Consider the following 17,159-nt stretch of genomic DNA (forward strand, 5'->3'; position numbering starts at 1 on the left):
TACAGATTCCTGATATTTTCTTCATCGCCAATCATGGCCTATTTACAGTGGAATATCCGCGGCCTCAGGGGTAATCGGGGTGAGCTTCAGATGTTGCTTTCCAGGTTTTCCCCTGTTGGTGCTTGCTTACAAGAACCAAAATTAAACTCGGCTGTTTTCCAACCTATCTCAGGCTATAATTTATTGTATTCTTCGGATCCTTTCTCAGATGGGACCTTTAATGAAAGTGCCCTTCTTCTACGCAATGATATTCCGTACTGTCAACTATTTGTCCATACATCGCTGCATTACACTGCAGCCCGTATCCACTTGAATAAGTGGTTTACAATATGTTCTTTATATCTCTCTCCTTCTCGAGCATTTTCTATCCCAGACTTTGCCTTTCTTGTTTCATCCTTACCACCACCACTTCTGTTACTTGGTGATTTTAATGCCCACCATTTCCTCTGGGGGGGGTCTCATTGTGACTCACGTGGCATTCAGTTGGAGGCTTTTCTTGCCTCTCACCCCCTCCATGTTTTAAATACGGGTACTCCCACCCATTTTGATCCTCGTACTCATACTCTCTCTTGCATCGATCTATCAGTCTGCTCTTCCTCCACTGCACTAGACTTCACCTGGTCTGTTCTACCAGACTTACATGACAGCGATCATTTTCCGATCATTCTTACTTCTCCTTCCTATTCACCACCTTTCCGTAGCCCTCGCTGGCAGTTTGATCGGGCAAATTGGGATCTTTACTCACACCTCACTGCTTTTAGTGAGGTTCCTTCTTCATCCTCCATTGATGAGCTCCTACACATCTTCTCGACGTCAGTTTATACCGCAGCTTCTCATTCTATACCCCAAACCTCAGGCAGGCATTCTCAGAAGTGCGTGCCTTGGTGGTCTCCCGCTTGTGCTCGTGCAGTACGTTTGAAGCGTGCTGCATGGGGCAGGTACCGGTACAATAGAACCGCTGAGAGACTTCTTGATTTTAAGCAGAAGCGTGCGATCGCTCGCCGTGTCATCCGTGAAGCTAAACGCACTTGTTGGCGAGACTATGTTTCCACCATCACCTCTGCTTCTTCTATGAGTGCAGTCTGGAAAAAAGTGAGGAAATTGAGTGGTAAATACTCTCCTGACCCAGCTCCTGTTCTACGGGTCGCTGGTGTTGATGTAGCAAACCCTCTCGACGTTGCCATTGAACTTGGCACACATCTGGTCCGTATTTCCCGAGGGCTCCATCTATGCCCCTCGTTTCTTTCCTCAAAGTCTGCCAGAGAGTTAGTGCCCTTGGACTTTTCTTCTCTCAGAGAAGAACAGTATAATGTGCCTTTTACACTTCAAGAACTGGAGGCAACGCTCTCAGCTTGCCGATCATCGGCAGCTGGGCCTGACGACATTCATATTCGTATGTTACAACATTTACATCGGTCAGCCCTTGTAGTCCTCTTACACCTCTTCAATCTTATTTGGGCACAAGGAGTTCTTCCCCAGCTGTGGAAATCTGCCATTGTTCTTCCTTTCCGCAAACCGGGTACTACTGGACATGATGCCTCCCACTATCGCCCCATCGCTCTTACTAGTGCAGTTTGCAAAGTGATGGAACGTCTCGTAAATCGACGTTTAATGTGGTATTTAGAGACACACAACAGTCTCTCCGCTAGTCAATATGGCTTTCGTAAGGGTCGTTCTACCATAGACCCCTTACTTCGCTTGGATACGTATGTTCGTAATGCCTTTGCGAATAATCACTCAGTTATTGCCATATTTTTTGACCTTGAGAAGGCATATGACACAACTTGGAGGTATAATATTTTGGCCCAGGCCCATTCCTTAGGCCTCCGAGGCAATCTACCATCCTTCCTTAAGAACTTTTTAACTGACAGACATTTCCGTGTTCGAGTCAATAATGTTCTTTCCCCGGACTTCGTCCAAGCTGAAGGTGTCCCTCAGGGATGTGTTCTAAGCACAACACTTTTTCTCCTTGCTATAAATGATTTGGCCTCTGTTCTTCCACCCAATGTTTGGTCATCACTCTATGTTGATGACTTCGCTATTGCTTGTGCAGGCGCTGACTGTCATCTTATTGCAGTTTCTCTCCAGCATGCGGTCGACCGTGTTTCCACTTGGGCCACCACGCATGGGTTTAAATTTTCAAGTACCAAAACTCACCAAATTACTTTCACTAGACGCTCTGTTATCTCCGATCATCCTTTGTACCTCTATGGCTCCCGTATCCCCGAACGTGATACAGTCAGGTTTCTAGGCCTTCTCTTTGACCGTCGGTTATCCTGGAAACCTCACATAACCTCTCTGAAGGCAATTTGTCACAGCCGGCTAAACCTTCTTAAAACCCTTGCTCATCTTTCCTGGGGAGCTGATCGTCGAACTCTGCTTCGCCTACATTCAGCCCTCGTTTTATCGAAACTCGATTATGGTGACCAGATTTATTCCGCGGCCTCTCCTGCTACTCTCTCTAGCCTTAACTCTATCCATCACCAAGGTTTACGTTTGTGCCTTGGTGCTTTTCGCTCTTCCCCTGTTGAGAGCCTCTATGCAGAAGCGAATGTTCCATCCTTGTCTGATCGCCGTGATGCCCATTGCCTTCGCTACTATGTACGCTCTCACGATCTACACAATCCTTCCATTTATAGAATCGTCACCGATATTAGTAGACATTCTTTATTCGTTCGCCGCCCCTGTTTGCTCCGTCCCTTTTCTCTTCGCCTACATTCACTCTTGTCTTCCCTTCAGTTACCACCTTTATATGTTCATGTAGCATCTCACTTTTCCCTACCCCCCTGGGAAGTTCCAGCTGTTCGGGTCTGTTCTTTCTCACTCCCTTGCTCGAAAGCTCAACTGCCTACGGTGGCTTCCCGCTCTCTTTTTCTTGATCACTTCCATTCCCATTCTCATGCCACTGCTGTGTACACAGATGGCTCTAAGTCTTCAGACGGCGTCGGATTCGCAGCAGTGTTTCCGGACAGCGTCGTGCGGGGACATTTACTATCTTCAGCTAGCATTTTTACTGCTGAACTGTATGCCATTCTTGCAGCACTTATTCGTATCGCATCTATGCCTATGTCATCATTTGTAGTAGTCTCAGACTCCCTTAGTGCTCTACAGGCTATACGAAAATTTGATACATCTCATCCCCTAGTTCTCCGTATCCAACTTTGGCTACGCCGTATCTCTACCAAACATAAAGATATTGTTTTTTGTTGGGTCCCTGGTCATGTCGACATACAGGGCAATGAACAGGCAGACACTGCTGCGCGGTCAGCAGTACATGACCTACCAATTTCCTATCGAGGTGTCCCATTTCTTGACTATTTTGCTACAATAGCTACCCACCTTCGCACCCGTTGGCAACAACGTTGGTCAACTCTGCTCGGTAACAAACTTCATTCTATTAAACCGAGCATAGGTTACTGGCCGTCTTCTTGTCATCAGTGCCGAGGTTGGGAGACCACTCTCTCCCGCCTTCGCATTGGCCACACTCGTCTTACTCATGGGTATCTCATGGAAAGGCACCCTGCTCCTCTCTGTGAGCAGTGTCAAGTTCCAGTATCGATTAGCCACATTCTGTTAGACTGCCCTCTCTATCAACGAGCACGCAGAATTTACCTCCAACGTCGTCTTCGTTCTACTACTCTCTCTTTACCTTCCCTTCTTGCTGATGGACCCTCCTTTAATCCTGACTCTCTCATTGACTTCTTGACAACGACTGATTTACTCCACAAACTCTGATGATACTTTTCGCACTCCCCTCAGCCCTTTCTAGTTCAGTCTCTTGCTGCCCTTTACCCTTTCACCATCCACTGCCCCGCTGTTATCCGTAACCTATTACTCATTCATCTCCCTTTTGCCACCTGATGCCCTCGCTTCCTTCCTGCCCTGCAGCGCTGTATAGTCCTTGTGGCTTAGCGCTTCTTTTTGATTATAATAATAATAATGGTGGGTAGTTAATAAGTTCCTCTGTATGACTTGAAAAAGCTCACCAGTTAGCACAACACTGTCCAGATAAATGCATCTTCTGCTTTAAGTATTGCTGTTCTACAATACAAGCCTGTTCACAAATTTCAATAAAATCTAAAACATTAAATGCCTAATTTATATTTTTTTTTTTTTAGGGAAGTAACTGAGGTTTTTAGCTCTTTCATATCCACTCGGCATATATTCTAACAATTTATCAGTGTATATTCATATAACTGCTGTATGTACATAATTTTCAAGGCATGAGATGCAGTTCTGGGAACCATTTCTTGACTTTTAATCAACTGATGTGGTCTACTTACTGTCCAAGTCAGACCAAAATACTGTCATAAGCTGAATTCTTCTATGTGCTGGTTGTGTAAAATTCATCTTCCACATTTCACCTTACACTATACAAGTACTTTACAATCTCTCTTCAACTCATTTGGTTAAGCTTTCATCTGTCTTACAAATACGTAATCTCTTCTATACATGTCTTGTCTACTCTCCCTTTCCCTGCAGTATTTTGTGTTATGATCTTATTAACTATTAATTTACATCTTCATCCTCTACTGATGAGCTGTTACACTTATTTTCCACCTCAGTTTTAACCGCAGCTTCACATTCTATACCTAGAGCAAGCATTCTCAGAAATGTGCGCCTTGGTCTCCTACTTGTGCTCGTGCAGTACATTTGAAATGTGCTGCATGGGGACGATATCGTTACAACAGGACCACAGAGCGTCTCCTTGATTTTAAACGGGCAAGAGCGGTCGCCCCACGTCATCTGTGAAGTCAAACGCACTTGCTAGTAAGATTGTTTCTACCATTACTTCTGCTTCCTCATGAACAGGCAGACACTGCTGTGCGGTCAGCAGTACATGACCTACCAGTTTCATGTAGAGGTATTCCATTTACGGACTATTTTGCTGCAATATCTTCCCAACTTCACACCCGTTGGCAACAACGTTGGTCTACTATGCTCGGCAACAAACTTCAATCTATTAAACCGAGTATAGGTTACTGGCCGTCTTCTTATCACCAGTGTCGAGGTTGGGAGACTACTCTCTCCTGTCTTCGCATTGGCCATACTCGTCTTACTCATGGATATCTCATGGAGAGGCGCCCTGCTCCTCTCTGTGAGAATTGCCAAGTTCCATTATCAGTCAGCCACATTCTGTTGGACTGCCCACTTTATCAACGAGCACGCAGAATTTATCTCCGTCGTCGTCTTCGCTCTGCTGCTCTCTCTTTACCTTCCCTTCTCGCTGATGGACCCACCTTTCATCCAGACTCTCTCATTGACTTTTTGACAACAACTGACTTACTTCACAAATTCTGATACCTTCAGCCCTTTCTACTTCAATCTCTTGCTACCCCCTACCCCCGTACTATCCCCTGCCCCACTGTTTTCTGTAACCTACTGATCATCCCTCCTCCCTTCTGCCATCCAATACCCTCGCTTCCTTCCCTACCCTGCAGCGCTGTATAGCCCTTGTGGCTTAGCGCTTCTTTTTGATTATAATAATAATAATAATCTGCTTCCTCAATGAGTGCAGTTTGGAAAAAAGTGCAGAAACTGAGTAGAGAATTCTCTCCAGACCCTGCTCCCATTCTCCAGGTTGCCGGTGTCAGTGTTGCAAACCCTCTTGACATTGCCACAGATATTGGAAATCATCTTGTCCGTATCTCTAAAGGGTTCCATCTATGCCCCTTGTTTCTTTCCTCCAAGCCTGCCAGTTTTACTGCCCTTAGACTTTTCTTTTAGCAGAGAAGAGCCCTATAATGTGCCTTATATATTTCTAGAACTAGAGTCCCCACTTTCCATTTGCTGATCATTTGCAGCTGGACCTGATGGCATTCAAATCTGCATGCTTCAGCATTTTCATCCATCAGCCCTTACAGTCCTCTTGTCTTTTCAATCTTATTTGGTTGCAAGGAGTTCTTTCCCAGCTGTGGAAATCTGCCATAGCTCTACCTTTTCGTAAACCAGGTACTTTAGGACATGATGCCTCTCACTATCGACCCACTGCTCTTACCAGTGCAGTTTTCAAAGTAATTGAATGTCTGGTGAATAGACATTTGATGTGGTATTTAGACACACACAATAGTCTCTCCCCGTCAATATGGCTTTTGTAAGAGCCGCTCTCCTATTAACCCCTTACTCCATTTAGATACCTATGTCCGTAATGCCTTTGCTAGTAACCACTCCATTATAGCAGTCTTTTTTTGATCTTGAAAAGGCACATGACACTACATGTAGATATAATATCTTGGCCCAAGCTCACTCCTTAGGCCTTCGAGGCAATCTGCCATTTTTTCTTGCAAGCTTCTTATCCGAGACATTTCCATGTTCATGTTAATAATTTGCTTTCCCCAGACTAGTCCAAGCTGAAGGTGTTCCTCAGGGATGTGTCCTTACCACCACCCTTTTTCTCCTTGCTATAAATGATCTGACATCTGTTCTCCCATCTAATATTTGGTCATAACTACGTTGATTGTAGGTAGTAGGTTGGTAGACAGCAACCGCCCAGGGACGTACTACCGTCCTGCCAAGTGAGTGTAAAACGAAAGCCTGTAATTGTTTTACATGATGGTAGGATTGCTGGTGTCTTTTGTCTGTCTCATAAATATGCAAGATTACAGGTAAGTCTTGCTACTTCTACTTACACTTAGGTCACACTACACATACATGTACAAGCATATATATACACACCCCTCTGGGTTTTCTTCTATTTTCTTTCTAATTCTTGTTCTTGTTTATTTCCTCTTATCTCCATGGGGAAGTGGAACAGAATTCTTCCTCTGTAAGCCATGCGTGTCGTAAGAGGCGACTAAAATGCCAGGAGCAAGGGGCTAGTAACCCCTTCTCCTGTATATATTACTAAATTTAAAAGGAGAAACTTCAGTTTTTTCTTTTGGGCCACCCCACCTCAGTGGGATACGGCTGGTACGTTGAAAGAAGAAGAAAGAAGAACTACGTTGATGATTTCGCTATAGCTTGTGCAGGCGCTGACTGTCGCCTAGTAGCAGCCTCACTCCAGAATGCTGTTAACAGTATTTCCCATTGGACCACTACTCATGGGTTTAAATTTTCTAGTGCTAAAACAAACAATTACTTTCACCAGACATTCAGTCATCCCTGATACTCCACTGTACATGTATGGCTCACAAATCCCTGAATGTGATACAGATTTCTTGGCCTACTGTTTGATCACCGGTTGTCTTGGAAACCTCACATTACCTTCCTGAGAGCAACTTGACATATCCGGCTGAACCTCCTTAAAACCCTCACTCATCTTTCATGGGGGGCAGATTGTTGAACCCTTCTTCGATTGCATTCAGCCCTAATTTAATCAAAGATAGATTATGGCGACCAGATATATTCTGCGGCCTCTCCTGCAACTCTAAACTCGATCCCATCCGTCATCAGGGATTACGTTTATGTCTAGGTGCTTTTCGCTCCTCACCTGTCAAGAGCCTCTACACAGAAGCAAATGTCCCATCCTTGAACAATCGTCGTGATGTTCACTGCCTTCACTATTTTGTCTGCGCTCATGACCTTCACAAATCTTCTACATACAGGATAGTAATGAACGTTAGCTGAAGTCCATCATTTGCTCATCGTGCATTTACTCTGCCCCTTTTGTCTTCAATTGCTCGTCTTCTCTTCAGTTGCCCCCTTTATATGTTCATCTAGCATCTAACTTTTCACTTACCCCTTGGGAAGTTCTGATAGTTAATGTCTGTTTTTCCCCACTGCAGTGCGCGAAGGCCCAAATCCCTACAGTTGCTTCTCGCTCTCTTTTTCTTAATCGCTTCCATCTCATTCTCATGCTGATGGTGTTGGGTTTGCAGCAGTGTTTCTTGACAGAGTGATACAAGGTCATTTATTAGACTCAGCTAGCATTTTTACAGCTGAATTGTATGCCATTCTCATTGCTATTCTCCATATTGCATCTATGCCTACTTCAAAGTTTGTAATCATCTCGGACTCCTTTAGTGCTTTGCAAGATATTAAAAAATTTGATTCATCTCATCCCTTAGTTCTTCATATACAACTTTGGTTATGCTGCATTACTAGCAAAAATAAAGATATTTTCTGTTGGATCCCTGGTCATGTTGATGTTCAGGGCAATAAGCAGACAGACTCTGCTGCATGATCTGCAGTACATGACCTACCAGTTTCATATAGAGGTATTCCATTCTCTGATTATTTTGCTGTAATCTCTACCCACATTCACAACAATGTTGGCCTAATATGACTCATAACAAATTACATTCCATCAAACAAAGTTTGGATTTCTGGTCTTCTTGTCATTGATACTGAGGATGGGAGACAACACTCTCTTGTCTTCGCACTGGACACACTTGTCTAACTCGTGGGTATCTCATGGAGAGGCGTCCTGTTCCACTTCATGAGAATTGTCTAGTTCCTGTTTCAATTTCCCATATTCTATTGGACTGTCCTATCTATCAACGACTACAAAGAATTTTCCTCCGATGTTGTCACCGCTCTACGCCCTTACTTTATTTTCCCCTCCTTGCTGACAGACCCACCTTTAACACAGACTCCCCCTTTGACTTTTTGACAGCAACGGATTTGTTACACAAACTTTGATAATCCTTCCTTTAGCACTCCTGACAGCCCCTCCTAACTTTACCGTTATTGTCATCTCCACCTTTATTTATCCTTAGATCCTGCATCAATTCCTACCCTGCATCGCTGTATGACCCTGGTAGGTTTAGCACTTCCTTTTGATTATAATAATAATAATATTATTAATTTACATTCTTCCACTGTAGCGAGATAAAAATTAAGGAAAAAAGCTTATTTAATGATCCCAACAAGTACACGGGTATATGGAGAAACAGCAAGTAATCTAAGGACTCAACCAACCTCTAGACCGGGAAGTATAGCTGCCAATAATTTGCATGAGGCACCGGGAAAATTCTGCAATTACTGTATGCTCTAACTGGGCCTTAGATACTAGGGCATTTTCTGCTTTGTCTGCCTGGGCTAGTAGACACTGGCATGTCGCTTCCACTACTTCTTGATTCATGCGACAGTAACCAGATCTGGAATGAAAAATGCAAGTATAAGAATTAAAAAAAAAAAAAAAAAAAAAAAAAAAAATCGAAGCCAATACGGAGAACAGCAGCTCAGCTTCAACTCTTCCATTTACTTCTTTCTTAACATACAAGCAAGGTACTCAAACCTACGCAGTAGGAATTTGTTGTGCAAATTGTTATTTTAGGAGATATTAGACACTTAAATACTTTTACGAGAGGAAGAATATATGAGGTTAATTTTTTTATTATCACACTGGCCGATTCCCACCAAGGCAGGGTGGCCCGAAAAAGAAAAACTTTCACCATCATTCACTCCATCACTGTCTTGCCAGAAGGGTGCTTTCCACTACAGTTTTTAAACTGCAACATTAACACCCCTCCTTCAGAGTGCAAGCACTGTACTTCCCATCTCCAGGACTCAAGTCTGGCCTGCCGGTTTCCCTGAACCCCTTCATAAATGTTACTTTGCTCACACTCCAACAGCATGTCAAGTATTAAAAACCATTTGTCTCCATTCACTCCTATCAAACACGCTCACGCATGCCTGCTGGAAGTCCAAGCCCCTCGCACACAAAACCTCCTTTACCCCCTCCCTGCAATCTTTCCTAGGCCGACCCCTACCCCGCCTTCCTTCCACTACAGACTGATACACTCTTGAAGTCACTCTGTTTCGCTCCATTCTCTCCACATGTCCGAACCACCTCAACAACCCTTCCTCAGCCCTCTGGACAACAGTTTTGGTAATCCTGCTCCTCCTAACTTCCAAACTACGAATTCTCTGCATTATATTCACACCACACATTGCCCTCAGCCTTCTCCTCGCTGCAACATTCATCACCCATGCTTCACACCCATATAAGAGCGTTGGTAAAACTATACTCTCATACATTCCCCTCTTTGCCTCCAAGGACAAAGTTCTTTGTCTCCACAGACTCCTAAGTGCACCACTCACCCTTTTCCCCTCATCAATTCTATGATTCACCTCATCTTTCATAGACCCATCCGCTGACACGTCCACTCCCAAATATCTGAATACGTTCACCTCCTCCATACTCTCTCCCTCCAATCTGATATCCAATCTTTCATCACCTAATCTTTTTGTTATCCTCATAACCTTACTCTTTCCTGTATTCACTTTTAATTTTCTTCTTTTGCACACCCTATCAAATTCATCCACCAATCTCTGCAACTTCTCTTCAGAATCTCCCAAGAGCACAGTGTCATCAGCAAAGAGCAACTGTGACAACTCCCACTTTATGTGTGATTCTTTATCTTTTAACTCCATGCCTCTTGCCAAGACCCTCACATTTACTTCTCTTACAACCCCATCTATAAATATATTAAACAATCACGGTGACATCACATCCTTGTCTAAGGCCTACTTTTACTGGGAAATAATTTCCCTCTTTCCTACATACTCTAACTTGAGCCTCACTATCCTCGTAAAAACTCTTCACTGCTTTCAGTAACCTACCTCCTACACCATACACCTGCAACATCTTCCACATTGCCCCCCTATCCACCCTGTCATACGCCTTTTCCAAATACACACCATATCTAACTAGCAGCTAGGATTCAGCCCTCAGTGTTCCAATAACATACTTGCTTCAAGACAAAGCAATGGTCACTGCACAATCATTCACTTAACAAAATCAAAATGGATTTTCACAAGACAGTGCTCTATGACCCTGGTGGGTTCAGCTCTTAGTTTTGATTATAATAATAACAGAGGCAATTACCACTGTAGAATTTTTTTTTATTCTGTTAGGTAATATGATATGTTTAGGTTAGGTTTGGATGCAATGGGTTAAGTTACCTAGTGTAACCTAAACTAAGCTCACCTAATCTAACCAAACTTAACCTAGGAAATTAGTGAATTTACACAAAATATCTATTGCAAGATCCACTTGCTACTGTACATTTTAAACTATAGATTATCACTAAACTCAGCCAAACAGCTGTTCTCCAGAGTGATCCGTGTAAAATGTTGTACGGTGGAACCCCGGTTTTCGTACGGTCCAGTTATCGTACAATTCAGTTTTCGACCAGTTTTTTCAGCGAAATTTTCCCCATTCTTGTACATCTGCTCGGAAATCATCCATACCAGACGCGTCCACTCATATATTCATGACTCAGTCTGCCTTTGTTACTCGTAGAAGGTGGTAGTGATGGTGGTAGAGGGTGGTAGTGGTTGTGATGGTGGTAGAGGGTGGTAGTGATGGTGGTAGAGGGTGGTAGTGATGGTGGTAGAGGGTGGCAGTGGTTGTGATGGTGGTAGTAACTGTTGTGTAGAGATAATCTCTCCTCCCTCTCCTCTCCTTGCCATCTTCCAAACACCAACAAGAGTCTTCAATAAAGGTAAAAATGATTTAAATGTTCATTTATCCATTTCATTAGTGCTTTATATTTACTGTATTTCTCATTGTTTTCTGTAAGACTATAGTGTATTTTTTGTTAATAATTTTGGGTGTCTGGAATGGATTAATTGGATTTACATTATTTCTTATGGGAAATATTACTTCAGTTTTCACACAAATCGGTGTTTGGCCGACCTTCTGGAACAGATTAAAGATGAAAACTGGGGTTCCACTGTACTTGCCTCCGATGAAGGAAAAATGTTTTTCAAGGTGCCTGGGTTTGACAACCCCACAAAACACACCACCTCCTGCTCAAAAATAAGACTTAAAATACCCAGTGATTACTTGTCCAACTTTGCTTTCTACCAGTGGCAAACAAGTTAGCCATAAATTCCAACAGGCAACTTCAATGATCCTGCGAACTAGTTTCTCTAATGAAAGTACAAACATTTTTGTGGCACTTATTTTCATGATGAGATTCAAAGAAACACACATACACAGAAACCATTACAGACAAAGTTTCACCCACACACTGGGCTTCATCAAGTTATATAAGGAGTAAAGCAACAGGATATTATATGCAGGTGGAGAACGAAGAGTGAAGTTCAAAAGCCTTTCTTCATAACATATTTTGTAGAGCTGGAAGCCATTTTGCAGCAAGTTTTTGTATATTTTTACCTTGTTACAAATGTTTTTAAAGCACTGACTCCATGCTTATCCCTATTTTAACTAAACACACGTGAACTGCCTTTTCAACATTTCCTCATTGATGTAAATGAATCAAAGGCCTGCAAGAGTACATGCAAGCTAATATTCTTTTCTAGCTAACCTTAATGAGCCAAGTGATTCAGCAGGCCCTCCTATTTTATCTTTATCCACTTGTCAAGGACACATGTTACCCACTGATGGGCCTCAGTTCCTCAAGCTGAATTTCCAGGTAAGGGTTAATAAGGAGTATAGAAGTATCTGGAAAATAGCATACATACAGGGCAACACTTAACCTCTAGGCACCCAATCCCTAGTTGTGATCCTCCTGGCAAGAAAAAACCAACTACATTTCATGAATTTTTTTTTTTCAACAACCTGGCCGTATCCCACCAAGGCAGGGTGGTCCAAAAAGAAAAACGAAAGTTTCTCTTTTTAAATTTAGTAATATATACAGGAGAAGAGGTTACTAGCCCCTTACTCCCGGCATTTTAGTCGCCTCTTACAACACGCATGGCTTACGGAGGAAGAATTCTGTTCCACTTCCCCATGGAGGTAAGAGGAAATAACAAGAACAAAAACTAGAAAGAAAATAGAAGAAAACCCAGAGGGGTGTGTATATATATGCTTGTACATGTATGTGTAGTGTGACCTAAGTGTAAGCAGGAGTAGCAAGACGTACCTGTAATCTTGCATATTTATGAGACAGACAAAAGACATCAGCAATCCTACCATCATGTAAAACAATTACAGGCTTTCGTTTTACATTCACTTGGTAGGACAGTAGTACCTCCCTGGGCGGTTGCTGTCTACCAACCTACTACCTAGGTACATTTCATGATGTCTACAGAAATTGCAATCTTCCACCATAAGGAAGGTGGCTACCTTTAAGAGATTATATTTAAAAAAAAAATGAGATGATAGCAAAATATTTACTACCTTGATGATGTGGGTAAAAGCATTTTTGTAGGTGAATGGTGAGAAAATGATGGTAGCTTGGACTTTACAGCTTTTTGTTGATTCACTCTGGCTTCTGCACATTCTGCAAGCTGCATCAAGCCTTTCCGCTCTACAGCTGGATTCATGTCTACATTTTTGCAGCCAACACACTTACACATATTAGAGCATGGTATCTTGGCCTAGAAGAAAGAAAAATAGCTTTTTAATACTTAGAATTCAACACTTATCCTACAATACTGGATTTACATTTTATTATTCAAGATAAACTACATATACAATGTTTATGCTCTTCACATTTTCCACTGAAGGTACAAGAGAAGCCTTATAAAAAAACACTCTCTCTTTACGTAATGGCTGTGATAAATAGATTTATAATACCAATTCCAGAGCAAATTCCATCTGTTTCATTATTCAAGGTCTTGTGCACCACACCTACACTGCATAAAAGTACAAGCAAAATTTTTAAAGATTTTAAAAGATTCTGGGTCATTACCTCATAACATTCACAATAATTTTTAAGGCATCCCGAACGCTTGCAGTTACATCCTTTATTATGTCTTCTCTCGTTGTCGCTGCCACCTTTGCCAATTTTAGGCCGGAAAGCTTGGGGGTTTCTGTCTAAGCAAGCTTTAATAGCCTTCTGTCTATCTTCTTCATGTGTTAGATTATTGAAACAGTTTGCACAGTTACAATTATTGCAAAATTCGCCATTTGCAAAACAATCACAGTATCTGAGAATAAAAGATATTTCAGTTAGCTATATTATTTTCTTTAAACATAAATTATTCTTATAAACACACTATATATCTGAATACTCGTGAGTAATTTATAAAACTCACAGTTTAAGACACTGGCTTTTTGTACAGTTGCATGGTTTTCTTGGTCTTATTCCATTGGCATCAATAACAGTGCGGGGTGGTTGGGGTTTAGGAGGCTGTGGAATTATTGTACCAGGAGGAGGCTGGTTAGACATCTGGACTGTCGTGTTGTTTGATGTGCTGGACTGGAGCTATAGGGGAAATGGCACACACATTATCTAACATATGCAGATATGGCAATAATCTTCATTCTCAAAGAAATTGCATGTACAGGACTGATTTCAAAGACAACTTTAGTTGATGTAGACAATATAGGAAAAGTTTCCTATGGTTGCTATAGGTTTTGCCAAATATAAAATCTTTATCCACCATAGCAATTTATATCAACAATGATGAAAAGCAAGTTTATAGTGATGCTTGAGATGTGTTATAATATATGAGTCAATACCTGAGACATATAGTGAGCAGGAATCATAACAACTGAGCCAGGTTGAGTATTTGAGAGCACTCCCGGAGGAAGAGCAGAAGCTGGCAAGGTAAGGTTAGTTTGGGGGCGGATAGGTACCCCACCTCCCATACTAGATGTTGTTACTGATCCAGATACTGGGATTATCACTCGTTGCTTATTTGTCTGCAAAGATTTTTTTTATTATAGACTTAAAAAGATTTTATAAATACATAAGGAATTTAAATTATATGCAAGTCCTATGAGAAAAACTGAAATGTCAAATAAATTACCTGTTGATTGTGTGTTATAGGCATTGCCTTTATCTTGATTGGTTGTGAAGCTGCAGGAGCAATAGGTTTGTTGGTTGAGGGTGTGGGTCGTATCAAGGTGGTTCCTCCCCCACCTCCTCCACCGCCTACACCTGGATTTACAAGTCGAACATAATTCATCTAAAAGAGAAAAGGAAAACAAGTGATAAAAACTAAATAAAGAAGTATAAGTATATTATGGGAATATTTCATCAGACCAGGCATAATTTTCTTGAAAAAAATTTTTCTATAAGGTTTAGGTATAGTATCAAAATAAGGTTCAGATAGTATTTAAAGAACAAAGTTTTGGCATGCCTTTGCCTTGAATTTATTTGATATGCTATACCAACTTGTTCTTAGTGACATCTTATAAGAGAAAATTATATTTTAAATTCTTGAGGAAGGATTAGTTTTTTTTTTTTTTGACACGGTCAGCGCTGTATAGCCCTTGTGGCTTAGCGCTTCTTTTTTATTATAATAATAATAATTCTGACACGTTAGCCATTTCCCACCAAGGCAGGGTGACCCAAAAAGAAAGGAAAACCCCAAAAGAAAGAAAAATTTTTCATCATTCAACATTTTTATCATCACTCATACATAATCACTGTCTTTGCAGAGGCGCTCATATATGACAGTTTAGATGTCACTCCAAACAGCCAATATCCCAAGCCCCTCCTTTCGAGTGCAGGCATTGTACTTCCCACCTCCAGGACTCAAGGCCACCTAAGCAGTTTCCTAAATCTGTTCATAAAGGCTACCATGCTCACACTCCAATAGCACATCAAGTCACAGGAGCCACTTGCCTGTACTCACTGCTATCTAACATGTTCACAGATGCCTGCTGGATGTCTAAGCCTCTTGCACACAAAACCTCTATTACCCCCTCCCTCCAACTTTTCCTAGATGACCCCTACACCGTCTTCTCCCCACTACAGATTTATACACCCTGCAAGTCATCCTATTTTGCTCCATCCTCTCTAAATATCCGAACCACCTCAAAATACTTCTTCAGTCCTCTGGATAATACTTTTAGTAATCCCACATCTTCCAATCTCCAAGCTACAAATTCTATGCATAATATTCACACCACACATTGCCCTTGGATACAACATCTCCACTACCTCCACTGTACAGTGCCTGCACTCTAAATGAGGGGTGAAGATATTTGCTGTTTGGAGGATCATCTGACCTGTTGTATCTGTGAACCTCTGGCAAGACAGAATGATGGTGAAAGCGTTTCTTTTTCAGGTCACCCTACCTCGGGTAACCCAAAAAAGAAATGGTCAGTGTTAAAAAAAATCTTCAGTCAGTGAAAATGTAACATAAAAGACAAACAATAAATAAATAACAAGATATAAAATTTTAAAAGCAGCATATAAATAAAGACAAAATAATGTGAATACAATATTTGACATCTAACTAGAAAGCCATCCAAGAGGCCAAAATATATACCAGACCAATCTGCTACATTGAAGAATAACACAAGAACTTAATGGTACCAACCTTATTTGACAGAACTTGAACATTTTGAGGTTGACCTGTTAGTTGCTGGACCTGACTTGCAGGTATCTTGATGACCTGTTGTCCTCCTGAAGTTACAATCTGCCCGGTTCTTACTGTGCTTACTGTCCCCTATAAACAGTAAAGCAAAAATACCTACATTCAAAAAGCTTTGAAGACCAATTTAGGTTCAATATTAAGTGGTATCTTTTATCTCTAATACATATATAATGTATCATTCACCAAGTTACAAGCAAAGAATTAAATTTTGGAGTGAGATAAGTTAAGAAAGCCTAGGCAACAAATGGATTTGTCAGTTAAAAACAGAGTAGGGGAATTAGTAGATGGGGAACTGGAGGTATTGGGTAGAGGGCGGAAATATTTTGAGGAACTTTTAAATGTCGTTGAAGAAAGAGCGGTGGTAATTTCATGCGCTGGCCAGGGAGGTATAATATCTTTTAGGAGTGAACAAGAGCAGGATGTGAGTGTGGGAGAGGTGCGTGAGACATTATGTAGACTGAAAGGGAGTAAAGCAGCTGGAACTGACGAGATTATTACAGAAATGTTAAAAGCAGGGGGGGAAAATTGTGTTGGAGTGGTTGGTATTTTTGTTTAATAAATGTATGAAAGAAGGGAAGGTACCTAGGGATTGGCAGAGAGCATGTATAGTTCCTTTATATAAGGGAAAGGGGGACAAGAGAGATTGTAAAAATTATAGGGGAATAAGTTTACTGAGTTATAGGTAGTAAGTTGGTAGACAGCAACCGCCCAGGGAGGTACTACTGTCCTGCCGTGTGAGTGTAAAACGAAAGCCTGTAATTGTTTTACATGATGGTAGGATTGCTGGTGTCCTTTTTTCTGTCTCATAAACATGCAAGATTTCAGGTATGTCTTGCTACTTCTACTTACACTTAGGTCACACTACACATACATGTACAAGCATATATATATTCACTACTCTGGGCTTTCTTCTATTTTCTTTCTAATTCTTATTCTTGTTTATTTCCTCTTATCTCCATGGGGAAGTGGAA

At 41.5% G+C, this 17,159-nt stretch overlaps 1 protein-coding gene across 6 annotated transcripts in view; it reads right to left on the reverse strand.

Moving 5' to 3' along the window:
- Positions 1 to 17,159, reverse strand: part of LOC128692370 (protein lin-54 homolog) — a 78,828-nt gene that overhangs the window by 18,665 nt on the left and 43,004 nt on the right. For 2 of the 6 annotated variants that reach the window (XM_053781517.1, XM_053781514.2), the window contains 8 exons: positions 16,132 to 16,260; positions 14,611 to 14,769; positions 14,321 to 14,503; positions 13,894 to 14,063; positions 13,548 to 13,785; positions 13,034 to 13,233; positions 8,860 to 9,038; positions 7,656 to 7,825 (listed from right to left, as the gene is read on the reverse strand). In XM_053781517.1, the coding sequence (XP_053637492.1) occupies positions 7,671 to 7,825; positions 8,860 to 9,038; positions 13,034 to 13,233; positions 13,548 to 13,785; positions 13,894 to 14,063; positions 14,321 to 14,503; positions 14,611 to 14,769; positions 16,132 to 16,260 (1,413 nt within the window). In that variant the 3' untranslated portion in view covers positions 7,656 to 7,670. Of the gene's footprint in view, positions 1 to 7,631; positions 7,826 to 8,859; positions 9,039 to 13,033; positions 13,234 to 13,547; positions 13,786 to 13,893; positions 14,064 to 14,320; positions 14,504 to 14,610; positions 14,770 to 16,131; positions 16,261 to 17,159 lie in introns of those variants that run through there. The other 4 variants (XM_053781515.2, XM_053781516.2, XM_053781513.2 and 1 more) reach the window with 4 other exon arrangements.

The sequence above is a fragment of the Cherax quadricarinatus genome, chromosome 53, assembly GCF_038502225.1.
Source record: "Cherax quadricarinatus isolate ZL_2023a chromosome 53, ASM3850222v1, whole genome shotgun sequence".
NCBI lineage: Eukaryota > Metazoa > Arthropoda > Malacostraca > Decapoda > Parastacidae > Cherax > Cherax quadricarinatus.